Source organism: Budorcas taxicolor, chromosome 17 (assembly GCF_023091745.1).
Source record: "Budorcas taxicolor isolate Tak-1 chromosome 17, Takin1.1, whole genome shotgun sequence".
NCBI classification, from domain to species: Eukaryota; Metazoa; Chordata; class Mammalia; order Artiodactyla; family Bovidae; genus Budorcas; species Budorcas taxicolor.
The window spans coordinates 40,475,307-40,503,173 of NC_068926.1; the positions used below are offsets into that span (position 1 = coordinate 40,475,307).

At 47.5% G+C, this 27,867-nt stretch overlaps 1 protein-coding gene across 6 annotated transcripts in view; it reads right to left on the bottom strand.

Moving 5' to 3' along the window:
- The window catches only part of FNIP2 (folliculin interacting protein 2), a 98,595-nt gene that overhangs the window by 37,565 nt on the left and 33,163 nt on the right, over positions 1-27,867 (bottom strand). For 4 of the 6 annotated variants that reach the window (XM_052654497.1, XM_052654492.1, XM_052654493.1 and 1 more), the window contains exons 2-8: positions 27,015-27,141; positions 21,640-21,759; positions 19,346-19,446; positions 18,331-18,402; positions 15,726-15,826; positions 15,475-15,564; positions 13,551-13,622 (exon numbers count right to left, since the gene is read on the bottom strand). In XM_052654497.1, the coding sequence (XP_052510457.1) occupies positions 13,551-13,622; positions 15,475-15,564; positions 15,726-15,826; positions 18,331-18,402; positions 19,346-19,446; positions 21,640-21,759; positions 27,015-27,035 (577 nt within the window). In that variant the 5' untranslated portion in view covers positions 27,036-27,141. The remainder of the gene's footprint in view (positions 1-13,550; positions 13,623-15,474; positions 15,565-15,725; positions 15,827-18,330; positions 18,403-19,345; positions 19,447-21,639; positions 21,760-27,014; positions 27,142-27,867) is intronic. The other 2 variants (XM_052654495.1, XM_052654496.1) reach the window with 1 other exon arrangement.

Genomic DNA, 27,867 nt, shown 5'->3' on the forward strand with positions numbered 1-27,867 from the left:
GGAACAGGGACCACAGACAGAGCCTTGCATCCATAACCAGACCCCACTTATAAATGCAAACAATTATTACTCATCCACTCAGAGTGCCAACTGCAGATTTCTGATACAGTGTTCCACAGAACTACTGCTGTTGCTGCCGGGTAACCAGTGCCCTGCACAGCATTTACTCACACACATTAACCTTTCTTGACTGCGTCTTCACTCTATTCAGAGGTGAAATCCAGGCAGAAAGGTAGTTCCTCCACACAGCATTGCCTCTCCTGCACCCCCAGCCCCAAGTGCACAGCATTTGCCCCCAGCCCCGGGCCCACTGCCACTGCCTCGCTGTGAAAGAGGAATATGTGCCTGTGTGCATGTGCTCAGTTGTCCAACTCTTTAGGACCCCATGAACTGGGGTCCATCAGGCTCTTCTGCCCATGGAATTTTCTAAGCAAGAATGCTGGAGTGGGTTGCCATTTCCTCCTGCAGGGGATCTTCCCAATCCAGGGCTTGAACCCAGGTCTCTTCCATCTCCCGCATTGGCCAGGTGGATTCTTTACCACCAGTGCCACCTGGGAAGTCTTCTGAAAGTGGAACAACTAGTCCTAAATTGTTTTTCCGCTTGGACTACTTATTTGCCTGGAGCCTCTCTGCTTCTTCCTGTTAAGTAGTATCAGTGCCTCCCTAACTAGGAGTGACACACCTTCTGACTGGTCCCCCTCAGGGCAGGCAAAAGGGCTTCTTTCAAATCTCCGCTGCTGGGAGGAGCTCTGTGAGTTTGGAATGGTGGAGGAGGCAGACTTTTTCTCCTTTTACCTCCCCCAAGTTACTGGGTCAGGTAGAGAAGGGAATGGAATGTGACAGGCAGCCAGTCGACATTTTCAGACACAGGTACTAACTTCACTAAGCACAGTATACCATGCTCATGGACACCACTGGAAGGCTGCTTCTCCACATGAGCCATCATGTTTTCATTTCTACTTTTACAGGCAGATGGAAATACGTTCCCAACGTGAGTTCTGAAATCCTGCGAGGGTTGCCTGGCTGCGCAGCAAGCATCTACAATGTGCCAGGCACTATGCAGCGCATGGTGGCCCTGCATGGAGCTGACGGCTGCAAGACCAGAGAACCCCCAGCCACAAGGGTGAGAAGCTAACAATCTAGGCTTCCTTGTCCATAGCAGAGGTGCTGTGAGCATCCATGAGACACTCTTCTTCCGATCCAGTCAACATGCATGGCAAAGGTGGAGCTGTGGATCCCTTGTATCCAGGATGTGCCTGGGACACAATGGACAATGAACAAAGGTTTGCTGAACGTGTGGCACTTCTGCACTAGCTGCCAGGTGAGGCTGGCCTGGTTTCAGCCTTGAGGCTGGATTTACACCTCCAAAATCAAATCCCCATTTCAAGTATCAGTGAGCAGGTAATTCTATTGAGAATTCTGAAGGGAGATAGAGTTTTTCCTCAAAGTAACAGAATACTACTTAATCAAAAAAATCCTAATTAGACATGTCTGCTCCACTCCCAAGTTCTCAAAATCCCCTGTAAGATCCAAAAGATCCTCGTTCCCTATTTCCAAATCTCAGCATCCTTGGTCTTATGCTGAGCACATCAGCTTCTTCTTGGCAGGTGGAGGACACCATTGAGATGTAGCACTTGTATTATAAATACTTGTCCCCACCCTGTCACAAAAGCAGGATGGGATGAGCTGAGGACCACTGTCTTCTAGAAGTCATGCTCATGCCATGTGCCCAGTCGTGTTGACTCTGTGACCCCATGGACTGTAGCCTGTCAGGCTCCTCTGTCCACGGAATTCTCCAGGCAAGAACACTGGAGTGGGCTGCCATGCCCTCCTCCATGGATGTTCCTGTCCCAAGAATTAAACCCAAATCTCCTGCATCTCCTGCACTAGCAGGCAGATTCTTTATGACTGTACCACCTGGGAAATCCTCTGGAAGTCCTACAGCTGCATGATTCTTCTGTTCAGTAGACGGGGAGTAAGACCCAGGCTCTCCTTCAAATCCCAGCTCTGTGGCTCACTGGCTGGGACACCTGGGTGGTTCACTTAACCTGTCAGCTTTCTCATCCATAAAACGGGAGCAGTAAGGGACCACACCTCAGTATGTTTTGTGAGAGCTGCAACCTGCTAGTGGGTTATAAATTATTTAGCAGATCAAAACTGGTATTTTAAAAGAGAAGTATGAATGAAAATAGAGTAGAAGGCAGTGTTAACACTAATTTATGATAGTTTTGTTTGTCATATATAAAGATGTTTGTTACTGGATCATGATGCGAAATGCATTAGCGTGGGCGGCAGACAAAAGAAAGCTTTAAAAACCACTGACCTATTTCATACAGTTCCTGTGAGGATTAAACAAATCATTACATGTAAAACACCAGCCCAGTGCCCATACAGTAAATGTTACCTACTCACTCTCTGACAATTCTTGGAAAAGGTGGGCCAGGTAAGACATTTCAGAGTACTACTAAAAGGTCATTAATTCTGAATAGTTAATTGTGAAAAGAACTGAGAACTTGTAATAGAGACATGAAAAAGAAAAGCAAAAAATTAAAATAATAAAATCCAAGGAGGATGTTCCCTTTATCCATACTATAGAATGCTGAATAGTAATTGTGATAAAAATATAAGCTAAAGGGCTCACTGAGCATTCTCCAACATTTCCTGAAAAATATTTTGGGGCCTTCCCTGGTGGCCCAGTGGCTAAGACTCTGTGCTCCCAATGCAGAGGGCCCAGATTCAATCCCTGGTCAGGGAACTAGATTCCACAGGCCACAACTAAGAGTTCACATGCTGTAACTCATGATTCCACATGCCACAACTTAAAAAAAAAAAAAAAAAAAAAAAGATCTCGAGTGCCACAATTACCAACACAGCCAAATAAAATAAATATTTTTAAATGCATTTTGGTATCATATAGTAAGATATTTATGCAAAAGTACTGAAGTGTATATAGTCAATCACGCGTGCATGCTGCATTGTTCCAGTCATATCTGACTCTGTGCGACCCCATGGACTGTAGCCCACCAGGCTCCTCTGTCCATGGGATTCTCCAGGCAAGAATACTGGAGTGGGTTGTGCCCTCTTCCAGGGGATCTTTCCAACCCAGGGATCGAACCAGCATCTCCTCGGTCTCCTGCATCGGCAGGCAGAGTCTTTACCACTGGTGCCACCTGAAACCCGTAGTCAATCACATGTTTTAGCAAATGATACAGCTACAACTCTCAGACACAAGAACAGGCCTCATTTTGCCTTGTAACCAACCTATTGCCATTTTCATAAGAAAAAGATGGATTCAATCCCCATTTAGTGCGTGTGGCTACGGGCTGGGCCATGGTCTACAAGGGAGTGCAGCCTGGATGCTGCTGGGGTGCTGGTCCCCATCCCCAGGGCTGCGTGGGCTTCCCTGGCTGGCTCACTCACTTCACTGTGGGCCTGGCATCTCCAGGACACCAAAGAGCTTTGCACAGGAGTTCCACGGGGTAGGTCCCAGCCCACTCCATGCTTCCTGTCAGCTCCACAAGTTGGTGCCTTGGTTGTGAAATGTGCGACTTTCAGTTAAATTATTCACAGCCTCGGCTCCAGCTTTAAAAGTGCTATGTCTAACACTTCTTAATATTTTTAGTATCGCTCTTCTTTTTAGAATACTTTTATAATTAGCACAAATGCTAATGAACACAGACTGCAAAGATTTTTGGAGTTTTGCACATGAATAAGAAAACAATTTATGCTTGCATCCCCACCCTCCTGACAGAGGGGGGCTCTTCAACAAGTGTCTATTTATTCCTACAGAAATTAGCGTAAGAAAAAAGAATACATCTGTAGGCTTAAAAATGTCAACTGCTGGCTCTTCTTGACCTGTGTTGTTCAAGATAAGGATTCAGCTTTATCTGGAAATATGTCTGCTATTTGGAGAGCTTACTGTATTGACGATCTGACAAAATCTGGATTCAAAGTGACAACACCCTGAAACGTTTAAATCCATTTGCTCAACTTTGACTGAGCATTTACTAAGTTCCTGGCACCACCTGGGCCTGAGGCAGAAAGTTACAGCACAGAAAGGTCTTAACAAGCTCTGTCCTTAACAAGCCTGCATGCATGGAGTAAATAAACAAGATGATATCAGACAGTGTTAAGTTCACATGATTTTCTTCAAGCAACCAGGACAAAAGTTTATTCTCCAGTCAGTGGTCCAAGAACACCCTTGATGGTACATCTCAACTAAAACTAAAATCCAGAAAGAGCCAGTCATGGAAAGGGCATATCAGATGTTGCCCAGGAAAATGACTAGATCATCTGAGTGTGTCTCTTTAAAAAAATCTGTATGAATTAAAAAAATAAAAAACTATAATTAAAAAAAAAAAATCTGTATGTACTCCTCCTCATATATATGGGGAACATGACCTCCCCCCCCCGCCCCACCCCATTCAAGGATCCATTGAACATCTCCTATATGCCAGGCAGGATTCAGGCTGCTGGGGATGGAACAGTCAGCGTGACACAGTAGCTGGGTCTCTGCCCCAGGGGAGCTTACTCTCTATGGGAAAAAAAGCAGCAAGCAAAAATCCCCAAGGAATTACAAAACACAACCAGAGTGTGGTGAGTCCACAGGGGCAAACTCAACACTGGAAAAGGAAATGCAAACTCAAACAGTCAGAAGCTGCTACAATTCCTCCAATGGGAAGAACTGTGAGTTTGGCTGGTTGATGCTGCTGCAAAATGGAGTCATGCGCTCTCCGACCTGACAGCATCCTGGGACAGTGCAGAGGCAGGACTGCAGCAAACATCTGGGTCTAGAGTACAAGCTTGGACCTGCCAGATAGCCCTCACTTGCAGGAGACACCTGGGTGGAGGAAGCCGCAGAAGCCCGAGCTTTCCATCTCCTGCAGAACTTGGACAGGACAGATGGGGTGTCTTTGTTTCTGGACACACTCTCGCCAAAACTCAGTTCAGTTCAGTCGCTCAGTCATGTCCAACTCTTTGTGACCCCATGAACCGCAGCACGCCAAGCCTCCCTGTCCATCACCAACTCCCGGAGTCCACCCAAATCCATATCCATCAAGTCGGTGATGCCATCCCACCATCTCATCCTCTGTTGTCCCCTTCTCCTCCTGCCCTCAATCTTTTCCCACATCAGGGTCTTTTCCAATGAGTCAGCTCTTCGCATCAGGTGGCCAAAGTGTTGGAGTTTCAGCTTCAGCATCAGTCCTCCCAATGAATATTCAGGGCTACTTTCCTTTTAGATTGACTGCTTTGGTCTCCTTGCAGTCCAAGGGAGTCTTGGACTCTTCTCCAACACCACAGTTCAAAAGCATCAATTCTTCGGTGCTCAGCTTTCTTTATAGCCCAACTCTCACATCCATACATGACCACAGGAAAAACCATAGCTTTGAGTAGATGAACTTTTGTTGGCAAAGTAATGTCTCTGCTTTTTAATATGCTGTCTAGGTTAGTCATAACTTTCCTTCCAAGGAGTAAGCGTCTTTTAATTTCATGGCTGCAATCACTATCTGCAGTGATTTTGGAGCCCAGAAAAATAAAGCCAGCCACTGTTTCCACTGTTTCCCCATCTATTTCCCATGAAGTGATGGGACCAGATGCCATGATCTTCGTTTTCTGAATGTTGAATTTTAAGCCAACTTTTTCACTCTCCTCTTTCACTTTCATCAAGAGGCTCTTTAGTTCTTCTTCATTTTCTGCCATAAGGGTGGTGACATCTGCATATCTGAGGTTACTGATATTTCTCCTGGCAATCTTGATTCCAGCTTGTGCTTCATCCAGCCCAGCGTTTCTCATGATGAACTCTGCATACAAGTTAAATAAGTAGGGTGACAATATATAGCCTTGACGTACTCCTTTTCCTATTTGGAACCAGTCTGTTGTTCCATGTCCAGTTCTAACTGTTGCTTCCTGACCTGCATACAGGTTTCTTAAGAGGCAGGTCAGGTGGTCTGGTATTCCCATCTCTTTCAGAATTTTTCACAGTTTATTGTGATCCACACAGTCAAAGGCCTTGGCATAGTCAATAAGGCAGAAATAGATGTTTTTCTGGAACTCTCTTGCTTTTTCAATGATCCAGCAGATGTTGGCAATTTGATCTCTGGTTCCTCTGCCTTTTCTAAAACCAGCTTGAACATCTGGGAGTTCACGGTTCATGTATTTCTGAAGTCTGGCTTGGAGAATTTTGAGCACTACTTTACTAGAGTGTGAGATGAGTGCAATTGTGCGGTAGTTTGAGCATTCTTTGGCATTGCCTTTCTTTGGGATTGGAATGAAAACTGACCTTTTCCAGTCCTACAACAGGCTAATGTGACCAGACTCTATTTTCTCTCCAAGCTCAGCTTGCAGACTCTCCCCTCACTGCATCCAGCCACCCTCTGTTCCTAGTACATAGCGGTCTTTCTGCTGCCCACACATAAACTTACAAAGCCTGTTCCCACCCCAGGGCTCTGCCCCAGCAACCCCCAAAGTCTAACATGCTCTCTGCTCTGGTCTTCACCAAGCAAGTTAGCAAGGCACTTGAGTCAACTGAGACTTCAGCTTCCAGGAGAGGCATTCCTTGAGCGAACACTCTGGTGGTGACGGAAGCCTGCCTACGTTTTGCCTTTCTCTGTCTCTTCTCTATTGAATATAAACTGCATGTCTACTTGATTACTGATCTCTCCTCACATCCAACAAAAACGCCTGGTGCATAAGATTCTCAAGAAAAGTTCCTTCATGACGTCTGTCTCGATCAACAAGCAAGCAGACCCAAAACATTAGAAAAAAAATTTCTAGAGAGTTCAAAACCTGAATTTGTTAAAAAGCTTCCTATGGTCAAAACTGTATAGAGAGCATAAGGATTTTCTCTCCACCTCTTCATCTTAAGTCTTTTTTATGTTTGATAGGGAGGCCTAGTGGCTCAGATGGTAAAGAATCTGCCTGCAGTGTAGGAGATGCAGGTTCGATTCCTGGGTCAGGCAGATCCCCTGGAGAAAGGAATGGCAACCCACTCCAGTATTCTTGCCTGGAGAAACCCATGGACAGAGGAGCCTGGCAGGCTATAGTCCATGGGGTCAAGAAGAGTCAGACACGACTTAGTGACTAACACTTTCACACTTTTATTTTGATGGTGGAAGTGATGATGATAGTGGTGGTAATGGTGATGGTGGTGGAGGTGGTGATGGCGGTGGTGGTGATGATGGCAGCGGTGGTGGTGATGGTGGTGGCGATGGTGGTGGCGATGGTGGTGATGGTGGTGATGATGGCGGCGGTGGTGGTGATGGTGGTGGTGATGGTGATGGCAGTGGTGGTGGTGGCGATGATGGCGGTGGTGGTGGTGGTGATGGCAGTGATGGTGGTGATGATGGCGGTGGTGGTGGTGGTGATGGCGGTGGTGATGGTGGTGGCGATGATGGTGATGGTGGTGGTGGTGATGATGGTGGTGATGGCAGTGGTGGTGGTGGCGATGGTGATGGCGGTGATGGTGGTGATGATGGTGGCGGTGGTGGTGGTGGTGATGGCGGTGGTGGTGGTGATGATGGTGGCGGTGGTGGTGGTGGTGATGATGGCAGCGGTGGTGGTGGTGGTGATGGTGATGGTGGTGGCGATGGTGGTGATGGTGGTGATGATGGTGGCAGTGGTGGTGATGGTGGTGGTGATGATGGTGGTGATGGTGATGGCAGTGGTGGTGATGATGGTGGCGATGGTGGTGGTGGTGGTGATGGCGGCGGTGGTGGTGATGATGGTGGCAATGATGGTGGTGGTGGTGGTGGTGGTGGTGGTGATGGTGGTGGTGGTGGTGGTGATGGCAGTGGTGGTGGTGATGGTGGTGGCGGTGGTGATGATGGTGATGGTGATGGTGGTGATGGTGATGGTGATGGTAGAAGTGTGGATCTGGGCCTGAACCCTTTCTCTCAGTTTGATAGAGGGTACTACAACTAAAACAGTACACAACAACAGCTTTTGTTGACTGTAACACTAACAGTACTTCTCTTAAGTTTCTGCTTATTAAACACTTGAAAAATATAAAGCTCTTTAAAGTTCAGCAGTTGTGTTTCTAATCACAGAAGAGTTGAAGTACTTGAAAGGTCAATTATTGTCTGATAGGAAGACATCTTTTTTAATAAACCAAACAAGTTAATTGGCAAATCAAATTCTGATTAAAACACATTTTAGCTCCCAAACCATAGAATTACTTTAAGACTACATACAGTCCTCAAAAGCACCACAGGTAACTTATCAGTTTTAATAAAATTTCTTTAAAACCCCCTGAATGAAAAGACAATGTTCTTCCCATCAAGATTTCAAAACATAACAATTTTTAAAAATAGACTTCAGGGGACTTCCCTAGTGGTCCAGAGGTTAAGTCCCCATGCTCCCACTGCAGGGAACACAGATGCCATCCCTGGTCAGGGATCTAAATTCCCACGTGCCATACAGTGTGGCTGAAAAAAGAAAGAAAAAGAAAAGAAAAACAGACTTCCCTTTTTAGAGCAGTTTCAGGTTCACCACAAAACGGGAGTGGCAGGTGCAGAGGTTCCCCACGTACCCGCTGCTCCTCACATGCACAGCCTTCCGCAAGAGCAGCATCCCCACCAGAGGGCATGTCTGCTATGACTGACCACCCAGAGTCCAGAGCTTCACAGGGGTTCACTCCTGCGTACATATCCCACGCTGTCTGGACAAATCATGACATGCACCCACCACCTCAGCACCACGCAGCAACGGTTCACTGTCCTCCCCCCACCCACCCCCACCCAAGCCCTGACAACCACCGTCTCTTTACTGTCTCCACGGCTCTGTCATTTCCACGATGTTACACGGTGACTCTTACAACAGCACACCATCACATCAGCCTCTCCTGACTGCCTCTTTCACTTGGTCATGAGCTTTTAAGTTTGCCGCTGTCCCTTCTTGGCTTCATAGCTCATTTCTCTTTAGCATGAAAAATATTCGACCAAAAATACCTTACATTTTAATCCCTCATCTAGGATATAAATTCTCGCCTAGCCCCGGTGACCTACTCACCCTCTACATTTATATGCCAAGTTATTTAACTTTCCCATGTCTTTTTAGCCATAGTCTGAATTCTAAGAACAAAATCTACAAAGGATTTGTAAAGGTTGGTCCTTTGCTCTTCCACACAAATAAAAGTGATTTTGCCCAACTTCACAAGGGGTTTTAATTGAAATTACACTGACTTTACATATTTATTTGTGGAACTTGATCTCTCTCTCTTCAGATAATATACATGCATTCCTCTAACAATGATTTTAAAAACTTCTCCCTGGCAGTATCACATATCTTTTCTCAGAAATATCCTTAGATCTCTTGTAGTTTTGGCTGCAGTCTGCATTACTTGTTGATTCTAATTTTTCTTAAACAGGTATAGATGAATACAAGTCTAGAAGGAAAGCGCTAATGTGAAGGAACTGACAGATTTGTGAAGAGAAACATCTATTCTTGGAGCACACCAAGGGTCTGGCCTGAACTATGAGAAGCACAAAGAACTGAGGAACCTGAGCTCCGCCCAAGCCGCAGAATAGACGGTCAAGCCCGAATCAGCACTATCCTTCCAAGCCCTCCTCTTAAACTCACCTGTGCCAAGCTGGCCCGACTGTGGAAACCAGCAAAATGAGTGAGTTCTCTAACAACAGAGGGCCCTCCCAGAGTTGAAACCCAGATGGCGCTTTGCGCTCCCGGGGCACAGTGCACAACGAGCGTGTGGTCAGTGTCCAGCCCCGCTCCTCCTGTGACATCGGCCTGCAGGAGGTGCACAGGCTCCTGGTGACTTTCTGCCGGGGAACTGTACCTAGTCCTCTCAGACTCCTCATCCCAGATCAGGTTCCTCTCTATAGAGGATGATTTAAAAAGAAAAAAAAAAAGAGGCCTTTTTTCTTCAGGTGTGACGTGTGATGTTCCGAGTTTGGGGCAGCCGTCAGAAAGCCAGTTCATCATGAGGATGAGCCAGTGTCAGCTGTGATCTTGGAGTCTCTGCTGCCTGGCGTGTGCAGCTGCAGATATTCCCCACGTTCCCAAGGTGTCGGCCTTGGGAACCTTAGACATGAGAAGGTCAGAGAAGGTCAGAGAAGCTGCACACAAGCACTGCACTCTAGTGCAAAAAGGCGTTTCCCAAGGAGGGCAGGTTAAGCTATCAGACGCTGGTGTGTGTGGACTGCAATGAATCCGTCACCTAAGTGCAGGGCAGGCAGGGGAGCTGGGTGTCTCACTGTCAGAGGGTGGTCTGCGGATAAGCCAGGTGGGGAGGTGGGATGGTCCCCATGCCCATGGATAACGGGCAACAGAGAAACCAGCACCAACTCACGTTTAACTGAACACAGGCGCAGGCACCACAGACAGCAGTATGTACGGAGCCACGGATACACACGGAACACAAGGCAACAAAGAGCAAAGATCCTGAGTGCTGTAACTAACTGCCGGCACAGCCAAAAAAATATTTTTTAAAAGTAACATTTTACCTCTGTTTTCTTTCTTCCTAAAACCCAGAACCCCAGTCTAGTCACGTGAGAAACATCAAACAAATTCTAACAATTGGCATTCTATGCAATACCTGACTGCTAGTTCTTGAAACCATCAAAGTCACCAAAACAAAGTCTGAGAAACTGCCAGAGCTGAGTGGAGCCAAGTAGACACGACAACTATTAATAAACGCGCCATCTTATTAACCGAGATGTTACTAATAGGGAGGCTTGTGCAAGGTACACAGACGCTCCCTACTATCATCTCAACTGCTCTGCAAATCTACAACTGTTCTAAAAAATAAAATCTAGTTTAAAATATTTTCCCCAACTTTCTTTCTCAACTAGTACGACAGGAAGTTACAAATTATAGGAAAAAGAGAATAAACAATGTCATTAATTTTCTACGTCTTCTCCTGCTGATTCAGGTCAAACTGTGGGAGTCCCTGCTCTGCTTCAGGATGAGCACTTGGTCCCACACGGCATGGGTGGTGAGGAGCAGAGGCCTGGGGAGCTCAAGAGGCCTCAGTGGAGGGAGACCCACCCCAGGAGCACCCAATGACTTTGAAGCGGTTCCCAGGAGGAAGGGAAGCAGAAGGCCCATCAGGGCCCCATGCAGCCCCACATCTGCCATCCCCGCAACAGGAGGCTGGGAGCCTCAAAGGAGAGGTGCCTGGTTCACAAGCTGAGCCACCAGGGAAGTCAGAGCTCACATTTGCACCAGATTCACATCTGCCTCCTCCTCCCGAGAGAACACCCAGACGCGGCTGCTACGGACCTTTCACTTCAATGCACACTCAGCCCCTCAACATTCCTGCTTCTCGGAGGCCAAATAAGACTCATCTAAACAGTGATTTAGAACCAGAGAACTACCAAACCTATGGGGATTCTGATGTGTGCAACGTGAACCTTCCACACCAAACACACGGTAAACCGATGAGCTACCCAGGAACCCCTGCTTAAGGTGCCAACTTTCTGTTGGCACCAGCTCTCCCCAGTCTCTCTAGTCCTTTCTGGAACAAGAAGGAGCAGAAACAGACACATAAGGGAAAGTTACAGTGGGAGCCCTGTGACCTTGGGGCTCAGAGAGGGACTTGGTCAAATACTAGTCATCTTTGGGTAAAGAGTGTTCACTACACAAAGGTGTGCACGCAAACGTGCTAAGTCGCTTCAGTTGTGTCCAATTCTTTGTGACCCTTTGGACTGTCCAAGCTTCTCTGTCCATGGGGTTCTCCAGGCAAGGATACTAGAGCGAGTTGCCATGCCCTCCTCCAGGGAATCTTCCTGACCCAGGGATCGAACCCATGTCGTTGACATCTCCTGCACTGGCAGGTGGGTTCTTAACCACTAGCGCCACCGGGGGGTTCACCACATAGAGACAAACACACCAAATTCTATGAGCTGCTAAGGCAGCACCTGGGATGGGGCATGGCCTTACTTCTACTGTGGTTCCTGCTTCTTTTTGCCTGGAGACTCGACCAAGACAGAGCCAGCCCCGGCCAAGCCTGACCGGAGAGGCTCCAGGGGCTGGGCTCTGGGACACTAAGGCCATCACACTGCACACTCTCAGCCTCCAGTGGCTGATGGATGGGTGTGACTCAAAGGCCCTCCTGCAGAGTGGATGCTGACCACGCCCCGTATGGATGGAGATCATCCCTGAGCAGCGAGCAGCGTGAAACACAAAGTCAGATGATCCTCTTACCACTCCATAAGCGGCGTATCCCAGGTTTTACGTTTGTGTAAAAACTGCTACAAATGAAAACAACACAGGTCTAACTAATGGCAGTTACACCTCTGACCAAGGTTCCCTAAGATGGGATCAGGAAACCCAAAGTGAATCAACTCACTGAAACCAATCATACACAGAATATTGTGTACTTTTCATCACGTGACATATATTAACCAAACAGGTGGACTCTGTCACAAATTCCATTTCACTTAACAACTTGGGAGCAGAGCTATGCCAAGCAGGGTGAAGGGCTCAGTACCACATGGAAGGGACCGGGGGAAACAGAAATGACTTAAGGCAGCAAGCCCGGCCGAGGCTCAGCACAATGAGCACCAACCGGCTGCAGTAGGTGCCCCGAGTCTGCAGCAGGCACAGCCCACACACCCCCAAACCCTCCAATTCCACATCATTCACTCACCACCCTTCTTTCACTGCAAGGAATCTATCTCTGATCTGAACCACAAATCAAAATCAACAGCAGAATCAGGTATAAGAGCACGAACCAAGAGATCTTAAAAGCAGTTTTGAGAAAGTTTAAGGCTTTGAGACAAGCTGCGACCCGGCCCCTTTGCTGTAGTGTGTGGGCCTGGACAAATGTCTCAACAGATACCAAGAAACTAGAAGGGGCTAAAAATAATTGCATGCATGTGCAGTTGGGGCAAGTTATGAACAAAAGACACAAAAAGACCAAAAAATCTAACTGTAAATTCTGAAGATCCAGGAACAAAAGCGGAGTGTTGGGAGTAAAGGCAGGGTACTGTGCATGCCCTCTGCACACACCACCACCCAGGGGTGGGCCCACCACCGATGCCACCCTCCAGCCTGATCCCTGGACGCAGTCCTACGCTCACCCCACGTGAGGAACCAGCTCTCTTCTCCGGGAGCAAGCTAGGGCACCTAGGGCACCTGTTACTTGCTCTCTTACCCTCTGCTGCAGCGGGGGCCCAATAAAGCCTTGTCTGAATTTTGTGTCTGGTCTCTTGCCAATTTCTACTGATTAAGGAGGCCAAACACCCTGGTCAGTAACAGCCTGACATAAGAAGAAAAGGCGTAGGAGATAAAGTCTAGAGCAGTATGTCTCCAGGACAGAAGGACTGCACGCGTCAGCAGGCAGCCCTGCCACCGTCATGGTCAGAGTGACACCCCCGGACACTGTCCCTCCCTGATCTGATCCTCAGCACTCAGCAAGCGAGGACCACTGGCTCAAGGAGGCGTCTCTCTTTTTAGAGGGACACTTCTCGGTGCGCTTTTCACCGCCAGGGCTCATCCTGGTGCACATCATGCCTGGACACTGGCCCCAAGGGCCCAGAGCTCAGAGTGCTCACCCCACAGGTAATGCCAAACAAGAGGAGACTCGCACGTACCTGACCGGGCAATGCCGCTGTCCCTGTCTTCGTTCTGTCCTCTGCTTGGCATGTCAACCGGGGTGCTGTGTGCTGTGGGAGGCAAGGAAACCTGGTCAGCGGACTGTTCAAATCAACTGCGCTCATTTTTATGATGGCTAGTGAGGACCGGCTTGAGTGTACATAGAGAGGAACGAGAAAGTAGAATTCAGTGCAGCAAAAACAGAGATCGGGGAGGAAGAGGAGAGGGGTGAGGAAGGGCAGGAAAGACCCGAGAGGAGGTGGCGGGGTGGGGGGAGCAGGAGAAAAGAGGGGGAGGAGGAGGGAAGGAGAGGGGGCGGAAAAGAGAGGGGAGGAGGAGAGGAGGGGCGGGGGGAGAGGAGCAGGGCGGGGTGGGGCGGGGGAGGAGGAGGCAGGATCAGGTGCCTGTCCTATTGCAACAGACTTTTCCCATACTCACCTCTAACTGAATCCTAAACTATGTGCGCACTTGATACAATGAACCGCATCCTGCAGTGGATACTGTGAGGCCATTTTCCTCATTAGTAGATTTTACATAATATTTAAGTATTTTCAACATATTAGAATGTATTTCAAAATATTAAGAAATTTCAAAAAGCTTTATAATCAGTTTTAGTAACAACTATAGGCAACCTAGAGAACTACGTGAAAACCATTTCATAAATTTGAAAAATGTGTCTGTTTTATAACCCATTCTCTTGGTAGATAGAAAACACGTATTTATCTTCAACGAGTTTTTGCTCCACCTCTTTTCCATACATACCTAGAGTCAGAATTACTGTAGACTTGCTTAGAAAACACTCTATTTTATACATAGTATCAGTAGTGAAATAGATAACTGATGAGAACCTACTGTATACACAAGGAACTCTACCCAGTGCTCTGTGGTGACCTGAATGGGAAGGGAACCCAGAAAAGAGATGATATACGTATACGTAAAGCTGCTTCACTGTGCTGTACAGTAGAAACTCGCACTACACTGTAAACCAACAGTATACTCCAAAAAAAACTAACAAAAAAAGAAAACACTCTTAAGGAGTACAGACTTCTAGGAAAGCTTCAGATCGGTCTTAACTATTTCCTTATTGAGCTAGAAGGCAGCTGACCGGTGGCTACAGTTAGCTTTATAGTGCACAAGGTTGCCCTGCCTGAGTGTTATATTTGCCAGCTATTTTGTGAAGCATGTTTGTTTTTCCAATTTTCAGGAGAGTGTATAAACAAACATGTTATCCTCACTTTGAGACAGGTAGGAGAGTGTCTGTCAGTTAACTAGAGTGTCTAGCATATTTTAGGCTACAAAGAAAAACGGAATGAAGCATACCATTTGCCATAAACACAACCTTTAAAGTTAGCAGTGAAGCCTTCCACACTTGTTAATCATGCCAACCTACAGCAGATAGCAGACAGCCTCAGCTAGACCAGGCTCTGTTCAGGGTGTACCTACCCAGACAGACACAGACAATTACACCTGAAAAGAAGCTGGAAAATGCATCTGAGCTACTAAAGTGCCACAGAGAGAGAATGTGAGTGAGGCTGGTCTTCCATGCTGTTGTTAGAGTGACTTTTGAAGAGACTGTGCAACTAAGGATGCAGGTGAAAAATGGACTAAAGACGCCACGGTAAAGAGAGACAGTTCACAGCAGCAGAAGAGGCCGAGGAAGATCAAAGATACTATCCTCTTAGAAATACAAAGGGCTCATTTTGGATCAAAATCAGCTTACACTGGGGTATTAATGGAGACTTTTACAATAGGGGTTCATGGGTGGAAGTTTCAGAACATGGGGAACTTGGCAGCATTTGGAACTAATTATCTCAAGAGCCCCTTGGATTTCTAGAGAGGTGCCAAACAGGATTTGTTTCCAAGAACCTGCCCAGGATTTATTAACGTGTGCAGGTCACACCGTGCTCAGCATTCCACACAAACCTGCAAAGAAAGAGGCGCTGCGGCTGAGCCGGAGAGGTCCTCCCTCGGCCGCCCCTGGGGGCAGCTTGCCGCCGCATCCCTGCAGCGCACCTGCGGCGGAGACGACACGGGGCAGACAAGGCACACACAGAATAAACACAGATTAAAGATACTGCAGAACAAAACAACACCGCAAACTCAAAGAAAGCAAACCGCACACCCGCAGCGGGGGGTGTCCAGAAAGCAAGACCCATCTAGGCGGCGGAGTTTACCTAGGTTACTTCCGGTCCGACACGGACCCAGGTTATTCTGATTTGTGTTCAGTTTCCCCAGGTTAGGATCTTGGTTGATGTATTCGAAGCTGTCTTGCAAGCTAAGTCCAGAAGGGGATGGAAGGGAGAGAAACATCAAGAGATGAATACAGCTGCTTGCTAACAGACTCTCAGGTATAAGACAATCCACCAGTTGGTCAGATTTTTCTTTATAAATTAATAAAGTCTCACATCTACTGGAGGAAATTAATTTCCAGGGGAATTTGTTAAAAGACAAGAAAGGTTCTGAGAAGTAGTTCAACCTATAAAACTAAATGACACATTCCAAACATTTACAATCCAAATATACAATTTCACATTATATAAGGGGGAATAAGAAACTCTAAAATCTTGTTTTGGTGACTAAGACCAAGGCTAATGCTATTGATTTCAAGGGTAATTTTACATAAACCTTCAAAATGAAATTCATTTTAACTCTTAGTTAACATCCGTGAGAAATTTGGCAACCTTTTTCAGGAAGACCATATAACAGAAATTATGATTTTTATAGGAGTCTGATTCTACAACTTCTAAAAAGTTAGAATTACTCATAAATAAACATGTGAGAGGGCTTCCCTGGTGGCTCAGAGGGTAAAGAATCTGTCTGCAATGAGCAAGACCGGGGTTCTATCCCTGGGTTGGGAAGATACCCTGGAGAAGGGAATGGCAACCCACTCTAGTATTCCTGCCTGGAGAATTCTATGGACAGATGAGCCTAATGGGCTACAATCCTTGGGATCACAAAGACTCAGACATGACTGAGTGACTAACACAACAACATACGTGTGAGAGAAGCAGATTTTAATAATTTATTGTATTTACTAAGAAGTGAAATAAAGATTTTGAGGATAATATAGCATAATGAGGCAAAAATCATTTTTATTTAAATCTGAACTCAATATTTTATTAGAGGGAGTTAGTATAATAAATGCTCAGGTAGTAGCAAAGATCTGAAAAAGAATATCTCACAAAAAAAACATGAATTCCTACGCTTGCTGCTGCTGCTGCTAAGTCACTTCAGTCGTGTCCGACTCTGTGCAACCCCATAGACGGCAGCCCACCAGGCTCCGCCGTCCCTGGGATTCTCCAGGCAAGAACACTGGAGTGGGTTGCCATTTCCTTCTCCAACGCATGAAAGGGAAAAGTGAAAGTGAAGTCGCTCAGTTGTGTCCGACTCCTAGCGACCCCATGGACTGCAGCCTACCAGGCTCCTCCCTCAATGGGATTTTCCAGGCAAAAGTACTGGAGTGGGGTGCCACTGCCTTCTCTGATTCCTACGCTTAAGTCCTGACAATCCAGTTTCAAAATGCTCAAAAATATAAATTCTTTACCGGGCTGAAAAGTAACCAGACTTACTCAAAGGCACCCAAATTTGCAGAGGAACATACTTTTAATTTCCAAAGACTGTAAAAAAATACAGCCTTTATCTGACCCCGAAGAATACCCCTTTAATTTATAACAGACATTTCTTCAAACTTACCCAAGTATAACAAATGTTTTTTCATTCAAAAAAACAACTATATAAAATATTTCTGCTTGGAAAATTCAAAATACATGAACAAATGTACCAAGGTAAGAGTTAAGTTAGACACTGAAATATTCTTAGTCTACACAAAAGACCAAAATTAAAAGTTGGGGGAGGAACTCAGGAGCAAAAATCAAAACACTGCCTGACCTGAGTCCCCACCAACTGCAGAGGTGACACAGACTCAGACAGCGAGCACAGACAACCTCTCCTGCCATTCAGGGGCCTCTCAGCTTGGCAAACTCACCCTGTGCCTCATTCCTTTAACAGACAAGGCTCTAAGATTTTTTTTTTAATGTGGGCCATTTTAAAAGTCTTTATTGAATTTGTTACAACACTGCTTTTGTACAATGTTTTTGGTTTTTTGGCTATGAGGCATGCAGGGTCCCAGCTCCCTGACCAGGGATTGAACCTGTATGCCCTGCATTGGAAAGCAAAATCTTAACTATTGGACCACCAGGGAAAAGTTCTGATAAGACTTTAAGATAAAATAATATTGGGGAAAAATAATATTGGCCACTCATTATCATAGCCCCTCCTTTTTTACCCTTCACATTTCATTTTGCAGGAAATGAAAACTTGGTGTCTGTCGGTAGGAACAGAGGGTAACAGGTAGAGACCCCAAACATATGTATAGACAGATCTGTCTTCAAGGCCAACTGTTAAGGTCCAGGGCCTTTTCACACTCACTGGGTACCAGACAACGGCCACCTTGAAAACCCTGTGTTAATGTGGACTCGTCCTGCTTCTCATCTCAGAAAGAGTCATAAAGAGTGACCCCATCCAGAAACAGCTACTTGGAACAATGCGGGGTGCAGGGGGACACCCCAGAAACAGCCACTTGGAACAGTGAGGGGTGGGGGACACCCCAGAAACATCCACTTGAAACAATGAGGGGTGGGGGCACACCCCAGAAACAGCGACTTGCAACAGCAGGGGTGAGGGCACACCCCAGAAACAGCCATGAACAGTGGCGGGTGGAGGGGGACACCCCAGAAACAGCCACTTGGAACAGCGGGGTGGGGGACACCCCACACTTACTTGTTTGTACTCCCACAGAAACTGCCCATCCTGGCGGAGAAGACTTTACTAACCATCAGCTGCGGAGGAGAACTGGGGGAAAAGACAAAAGAACAGAGCAGGGAGAGATGCTTTTTTGTTTGCTTGCTTTTATTTCTACTTTTTCTGAAGCTTTTATATTTTATTTGACAAAGAATGAGACACGTATTTTTCAAATCATTGTATCAGTGGGGTGCCTAGATTTCTCTTTTCTAATTTTATCATTTTAAAATCCCAAGGATGTTAAAACCCTAGAAGAGAGACATGGAGACATTTCTGGGGGCCATTTTCCTTGGGAGCAAGTATTTCAGATGAACAAACTTTGCTTAGCAGGAATCTTTCAAAGTAGAAGTTTGTTTTCTCTCAGGTTACTTTTTCATCTGCCACATGGCACAGGATGAACAGACAGGAGACATGGAGGATGCGGAAAGGCTTTCTTTCATAAACCATATAGCTTGTGCCTCAAGCAAGCTAAATTCTGTTCTGACATGCAGACAATGGACATATTCTTTAATGGAATCGCATTTTGTTTTTTGCAGCAGTTTTTATTCTAGACACCATTCCCTGGAAACAGAAATAAATGTGGCATTCATTCAATGATTTTTAAAAAAAAAATAAGAAAAAAATATGTACCTCAGTAAAAGGAAAAAGTCATGACTAAAATTTTAATCTGAAAACGGAAAATTTATGAGATTTTGAAAAACTTAAAATATTTGAATAATTCTGATAGAAAGTGTTGCTACTACTAACCTGGCAGATAGTCAGAAGACTTTGGTATGCATTTTTCACTTACAGTACTTAGTTAAAGCTTAGGATTTTGTTCTGCTAAACTGATTCAAGGTCAGAGTTAGGTAGGAAGAGTCTATTTTAACTGTTAAAGATGCATGAAAAATATCAAGTGCTAACAACATCAGATGACAGTCTATTGTTTAACTGTATAAGTTTTTTAGGCATGTGTGAATTAGGAGTCAACATCCCCATGCTGTGTTTCACTCACCGTATGTAGTGAATCTTCAGGGTGGAGCCTTGGTAGCTCATGGCCACCGAGCCGAACATCATCTCCCCGAGCATGCTGACGTCAGAGGCGGGCCGTGTGTACTGTTGGACGTGAAAGGAACCACCACAGCGCCATGCACAGTGCGACAGAGAACAACGCTCAGCCTGTTGGTAATTAGATCTGCTTCTCAAAGCAGCATCTGATAGCTTTACAACCTTACTGACTGTAAAAATGGTGACTGCCCACTTTTTCCCCCCAAATAATCACTAATGCTCATGATTTCTTCTTTACACATGATATCCTCACACAGGACCCAAGCATTTTACTGAAGCTCATTTTTAATCTTTTTTTATGAGAAACAAAGGTTTTCCTCATCTCCATTTACAAAGGCTAAGTAGAAAGATTAGGTAATGGAAGAGACAGGGTGACTACTCTCTTGGTACTAAGAACACATCCTGGGAAGAAACAGTCCAGGATTATCCAACCAAAATTAACACTGCTGAACAAAACGCTCCTTGCGGCAGGTGAGGTCCAAGACATGACAGACAGTCTGATCCCCCTAAACTTTTACAAAAATATTTTTTAAATATCTAAACCCTTACCTCTGACCAGTCTTTCGCGTCCCTTTTGCCAGCACAGAGGGCTGCCTCCCCCCACAACTATTCACAGCACTCTAGTGATGGCCTCGCCTTCTGTGAAATCCAGTGGCGACTTCCCAGTTTGTTTTATTAAATGTCTCACAATATCTGATGTGCTAACTGCTCTCTTTCTTAAATCTCTGCTTTCCCAACTCATCCCCTGGACAGAACTGTTCCTTAGAGGGCCCTCCTATCACTGGCCACGTCCACAACCACTGCTGTGATTCTGGTTCTTCCCAACATGTGGGAACCCTCACACCTTCATCTCTGGACCCTGACTTGCCTGGGGCTCTGGAAGCCAGCAGCCAAATGCCTTCACTCACATGGCACAAAATCTGTATGTTGTGAAATATGATGGTATGTGAGTGGATGCGTGTGAATAGAGGATGCTCAGCGCCTACTGTAAATGCTGGTGACACATGATAAGGATGAGTGTCAACCAAACCAGGAGCACCCACATGGCCTGACCAAAACCAAACCACGACCTCCCGTAACTTGGGCCACCAGCCAGGTTCTTGGCTGCTTTGCTTTCTACTCAAGCAAAAACGTGGCATCACCCTTAACGCTCCCTTCTTTTAACTCAAAATCCACACACATACACATATATATTTACACACAGAAGGGCACACACATACACCTACTTACACATATTTGCAGAGAAGGAAAAAGAAACAGAAATCAATCTAATTTAATAGGCTCCTACCAATCCCTTCTCACTACATGCAGACAGAACTGACAGGCTTTCACGTTCTTCATTAATAACTTCGACCCACCACCTCCATTTCTTAATCTGCTTTCTCTTGAAGCTCAAGGTCCATGTGCGAGTTGTGATTCTCAACTCACTGCTAATTCACTCTGCACTGTTGTAACCACACTGCTCTGAGACCTTGGATTCTGTCGAATATGGGTGGATGTGTGCAACCATCCTGGCCACGAAGAGAACAACGTTCTATATGTCTGTGGTTGCTGCTACCTTCCCTGGGTTTGCTGTTCTAGCAACATGGTAGAAAAACTCACATGGCTAAAAAGATAAAAATAAAAACTTATCTATCCTCCACAAGTAGTACCCTTCTGCAAGTCATATTTATGAAACAACTTCCCTTATGCCTGTTGGCCAATATTCTGCAATAACCCTTAACCTCTGCTTACTTACACACACACACTCTCTCTCTCTCACACACACACACACACACACACCATAAAAATGCTACCAGCCTCTATTCTTCACACTCAACTTGGGTCTTGCCTTTCCATCTGCTCCTATAAGAAGCTTTCTTCCTTCTACTGGCAAGAGCTATTTTCTCAGGATGTCTGCCTGCATCCCCAGACTCCTCAGAACTCTTTTGACAAAACTGGAAAATATGTGCATTAGCCTGGTTCTGACAACCGAGCAAGCAAAACAGGAGGGATTGCCTCCTTTGCAATATTCCTTTTTGGTTTGGTCTGTGTTGCACTGGATTCGCCTCTGCTCCACTTTTCTCTAGTTTTTATGGAGAGATAAAAGCCAAAGCACCGACCTAAAACACCTGAGACACATTTTTGGATCTGCAGTCTGCTACTGCAGGAGCGGGCGCCTCCAGCACCGTGATCCCCGTGGGGAAGTGACAGTAAGTGACTTCAGCCCTCGGGCTGTTGCGTTCGCAGGGGCGGCTTTACCTGGTACTTGGGAAGCTGCTCCTTGGCATGTGGTAAAGATCCCCCTGAAGGGCCGTGAGCAGCGGGGCCGCCTCCTGAGCAGCTTTTGGCCGGCACTCTTGCAGGGAGGTCCTCCGTTCTCTGGGTGAAGAGAGAGAGACAGGGTGAACACACCACCACCAAGTGTACCAGGCTCCCCACACACGCTCGCTGGGGAGCCCTTCCTTAAACCACTCTGCAACTAAAGAGTAGCCCCTGCTTGTTGCAACTAGAGAAAAGCCTGCATAGCATCGAAGACCCAGCACAGCCAAAAATAAAATAAATAAAATTATTTTTTAAAAACCATTCTCTTTGTTTTATTATCATTGTTTTTTTTTTGGAGGTACGGTGCAGCTTCAGGGATCTGAGTTCCCCAACCAAGGAATGAATCTGGGCCCTTGCCATGAATGCACTGAGTCTTAACCACTGGACCAGCAGGGGATTTCTCAAGAATATTCTCTTTAAATAACGCAGCTGTTATTGAAGTTTCAATTCATACTTGAAAATCATCAATGAGACCTGACCTCTGTTCTGAGTATTAGAGGACTTTGGAGTACTTTGTAGAGTCATAGATTAGCATACTGATGAGGATACAGTCTTTGATTCAAATTTAAATTTTCACCAGGCAGAAGGAATTAGGAAGGCAGAAGGATTCATTTGGAAAGTCCGGGCATGTGCTTTCATAACACACCCTCCTGCACTGCTTCAGAGAAGGTCACGCGGTCGGGCTTGTGAAAGATGAAGACGGAGCACTGAACAGGGGCTCCTATGATCACCCAACACGTGATGCAACACAGCCTCCAGAGGTCAGGGCTCGCGGGGCACGAGCTACACACATTTCCTACATGGAGTCCAGGGCTGGTTTCTGTGACAGTGACACAGAGGAACAAAGATACACCTGTACTAACCTTTCCCATCCTCCTGTGCCAAGACACACTCCCCCCTACTGACGCAGCCTGCCCCCTCTGTGATGTGTGGTTTCTATCCTCAGCCTTACTTGCTTTGTGTGTGCAGCTCTGCTTGGACAACCATGAATGCAACTGCAGCTTATCTAATCTGCAATGTGACAGTCACACTGGTGGTCGAATGCAAATGCCTGCAGTCATGTGCCTGCTGCCAACTGCTGACGCTTGGTGCCTGCTGGTGGGGGGGAAGGCTGAAGATGGGGAGGGGCAGAAGGGGAACAGGAAGCATGTGTCCCCAGTGGTCACGGGCAGGGATGGAGGCCCAGGATGTGGCGTCCTCCCTGAGCATATGCACACCCTCAGTGGTCTCCTCGGGTCTGCCCGCTGCTTCATGCTGCTGAAGCCAGGAACACGGCCCTGCAGCGACACACGACCCACACCCGTCCCACACCACCAGGCCCTCTGGCCAAGCCACCCGCGGGTGGTGACAGCACCCAGTCCAGTGAGCAGAGCCCAGACTGCACTTGTTCGGTCGGTTCAGACAGCTTCCAAGCCTACCCAGGACCAGCTGCTTCTGTAATTATTAATAAATGAGCACTTTCCGGGACACTTCTGTTACACACCCCAGGGTCATCACTGCCCCTACAGACACGATTCTGGTTCCTTTTGCCAACCAGTGAGAATTTTTTCCCTCTACCTGTTATCACCATCCAGAGCCCAGGTGACAGAATGTGGATGTGCAAATATACCATCTGTGCAATGCCTTCAGGGAAATAGGAAATGATGCGGGAAATCAAGGGGAAAACGCATGCTGTTCACCAAACAAAGGGCCAAGTACCAGCTCACCTGAACTTAGGTACGAATCTACCATGCAAGCCTCAGGGAGTCATGAGAGAGACTTCTCATCCCCCAGTCCCCCGCTTACCTAACAAGCCTGACAACTACTGTAATGATTAGCTACCTGGCCGACTTCCACGTGAGAGCACCATGGGATCTGCCCAGCTAAACTGCCTTTAACCAAACACTTCCTTCCTGTAGAAACGACCTTATCAGAAGCAGGAAGAGATCTCAGCCCTGAAGTGACGTAGACTGTGACAAACTATTCAGTTACTTAGCTGCACATTCTCTCAAGTGCCAAGATTCAGTCAATACAGGTGGCAGGTTACTGAACATGAACAGAAGGAACAGGAAAGGGTTTAATTTGTAGACACCTGGGTAACTGCTGAAAGGCGACCAGTCAGAAGCACACTGGACAGCCATCCTGAAGCCTCACAGGGAGGACCAGACTACTCCCACCAGACACGGTGCTCTGCCTTTCCCATTCGGGTTCCAAGGGATCAAGGGCCACTCTGTCCTCATTTTTACCACTCCCAGATGCCCCACGCCTCACCCCCCACCATCACCACCTCCACCATTACCACCAACCTCACCATCATCATCACCAGGACCATCTCCCCCATGACCATCTCCATCCTCATCACCATCACCACTACCACCACCAGCATATTACCCCACGCCCAACACCACACCCAACCCCATCATCATATCACCACCACCATCCCCACACCATCTCCACCAGCACCACCACCACCACCATCACTATCATCATCATCTCCACACCCAAACGCACCATCATATCACCACCACCATCCCCACAACAACCATCTCCACCAGCACCACCACCACCACCATCACTATCATCATCATCTCCACACCCAAACGCACCATCATATCACCACCACCATCCCCACAACAACCATCTCCACCAGCACCAGCAGCACCACCAGCACCACTATCACCACCAGTACCTCCATCACCACCACCACCACCATCACTATCATCATCTCCACCATCACCACCACCAGCACCACACCCAAACCCACCATCATATCACCACCACCATCCGCACAACACCACCTCCACCAGCAGCACCACCAGCACCTCCATCACCACCACCACCACCACCATCACTATCATCATCATCTCCACACCCAAACGCACCATCATATCACCACCACCATCCCCACAACAACCATCTCCACCAGCACCAGCAGCACCACCAGCACCACTATCACCACCAGTACCTCCATCACCACCACCACCACCATCACTATCATCATCTCCACCATCACCACCACCAGCACCACACCCAAACCCACCATCATATCACCACCACCATCCGCACAACACCACCTCCACCAGCAGCACCACCAGCACCTCCATCACCACCACCACCACCACCATCACTATCATCATCATCTCCACACCCAAACCCACCATCATATCACCACCACCATCCCCACAACAACCATCTCCACCAGCACCAGCAGCACCACCAGCACCACTACCACCACCAGCACCTCCATCACCACCACCACCACCATCACTATCATCATCATCTCCACACCCAAACCTACCATCATATTACCACCACCATCTCCACAACAACCATCACCAGCATGACCATCTCCACCAGCTCCACCAGCCCCACTACCACCACCAGCACCTCCATCACCACCACCACCATCACTATCATCATCTCTACCATCACCACCACCACGCCCAACCCCACCATATTACCACCACCATCCCCACCACAACAACCATCACCAGCATCACCATCTCCACCAGCACCACCACCAGCACCACACCCAAACCCACCATATTACCACCACCATCCCCACAACAACCGTCACCAGCATCACCAGCATGACCATCTCCACCAGCACCACTAGCACCACTACCACCACCAGCACCTCCATCACCACCACCACCATCACTATCATCATCATCTCTACCATCACCACCACCACGCCCAACCCCACCATATTACCACCACCATCCCCACCACGACAACCATCACCAGCATCACCATCTCCACCAGCACCACCACCAGCACCACCGCCATCATCACCATCATCTCCACCATCACCACCAGCACCATGCCCAACCCCACCATCATATTACCACCCATCCCCACCACAACCATCACCAGCATCACCATCTCCACCAGCACCTCCATCACTGCCACCACCATCATCACTATCATCATCTTCACCATCACCACCACCACGCCCAACCCCACCATCATATTATCACCACCATCCCCACAACAACCATCTCCAGCATCACCAGCATCACCATCACCACCAGCACCACTACCACCACTACCACCTCCATCATCACCACCACCACCATCTCCACCAGAACCACGCCCAACCCCACCATATTACCACCACCATCCCCACCATGAAAACCATCTCCAGCATCACCAGCATCACCATCTCCACCAGCACCACTACCACCACCATCACCTCCATCATCACCACCATTATCATCATCTCCACCATCACCACCACCTGCACCACGCCCAACCCCACCATCATATTACCACCACCATCCCCACCACGACAACCATCTCCAGCATCACCATCTCCACCAGCACCTCCATCACCACCACCACCATCGTCACTGCCATCATCATCTCCACCATCACCACCACATGCACCCCACCATCATATTACCACCACCATCTCCACCACGACAACCATCACCAGCATCACTATCTCCACCAGCACCTCCATCATCACCACCACCATCATCATCTCCACTATCACCACCACCAGCACCATGCCCAACCCCACCATCATATTACCACCACCATCCCTACCACCACAACCATCACCAGCATCACCATCTCCACCAGCACCTCCATCACCACCACCACCGTGACTATCATCTCCACCATCACCACCACCAGCACCAGCACCACCATCATGATCACCACCACCAGCACCATCTCCAACACTATCACTCCATCACTACCACATCTTCACCATCACCACCACCACGATCACCATCTCCACCATCACCATCTCTATCATCATTACCATCTCCACCATCACCACCACCATCATCATCATCACCTCCATCACCACTATCACCACTCTGCCCTCCACTGAAAAAAGAAAATAAATAAACTTCCTTGGTCAAGCAGGCTTGAGACATAGGCCGTTTTGTTAGTACCCTGCAACCCTGTGGTGAGGAAGCTCTCCACTTCTGTTTACCCCAGTGCTACGTATCACCTCTTACTACCTATGGTAAATACCAGACCTTCCCTTCAGGCAAGTGCTTCATGAATTTTAGAGTTCTTAGTTTTCTCATTATACAGCACATATTTGGCATCAGAAACCTATTGGATTGTGACTCCCTAGCAAATTCACTTCTGGTAACATCTATAGTAGCTGCTTAGCAACTGCATGATGACTGGCTAACAGTCTGACCTGTGTGTATTAGTAAGCACTCAGCTGGGGTGGTCGAGGAACCTCTGCCCCTGTTTCCTCTGAATCACTAAGGAGGCTATATGACTCAGCCCAGAGAGGAGATGCTGCACTGACCAGAGAGATGGTGAAAGCACAGACGCAAAAGAGGAAAGCAAATCACATTTCCTACCTGAGCCGCCACCTCCTGCATCTTGTGAACAGCCTTAGAATCAAACAAGACTTGTCTGCCCCTCCTTTCACAGTCCTGGTAAACGATCAGGCGAATCTCGTTCAGGTCCAGCTCTGAACATGACCAACTGTGGATTAACAAGAGAGAAAAGAGTAGTGTTAGAGGCAACACTCAGGCTGGTCACAGGAAGACGAGTCTCCCAGCTGGCACACACGTGCACATGGAAGATACCAGCACGTGAGATCTCGCAGACTGGGGGCACACAGCCCTGGCTGCAGACTCTGACAGCCAGTGCCCGTGATCAAGGCTGGGAGCGCTGCTGAGATAATAAATCACTGGAGAGAAAAATTCTCCTTCCAAAGCAACTCTGGGGACTTCCCTGGTGGCCCAGTGGATGAGAATCTGCCTGCCAGTGCAGGAGACACAGGTTCGATCCCTAGTCTGGGGAGATTCCACATGCCTTAAGAGCAACTAAGCCCGTGCGCCACAACTACTGAGCCTCAGTGCTGCAACCCCTGAAGCCCGCATGCCCTAGAGTCCGTGCGCTGAGACAAGAAGCCACTGCAACAAGAAACCTGTGGACCGCAACTAGATCCAGCACAATCAAAAATAAATAAATGAAAACTTAAAAAAAAGCAAACTCTGCTCAAAGGAGGCAGGCAGGAGTGGGACAGGTGTGTGGAGACAGCTGAACCGGATGCCTGGGTTCTGGGGGGCGGCACGGCCGAGGTTGGAGGGCCCAGAGTGTTCCCACCTCTGCACCATCAGGCAGGAATCTGGAAGCAGTCAGGAGAGCCCTCGCTCTTCCTCTCCCAGCCACCCAGTCTCAGGCCAGACCAAGAGGAAAAACATC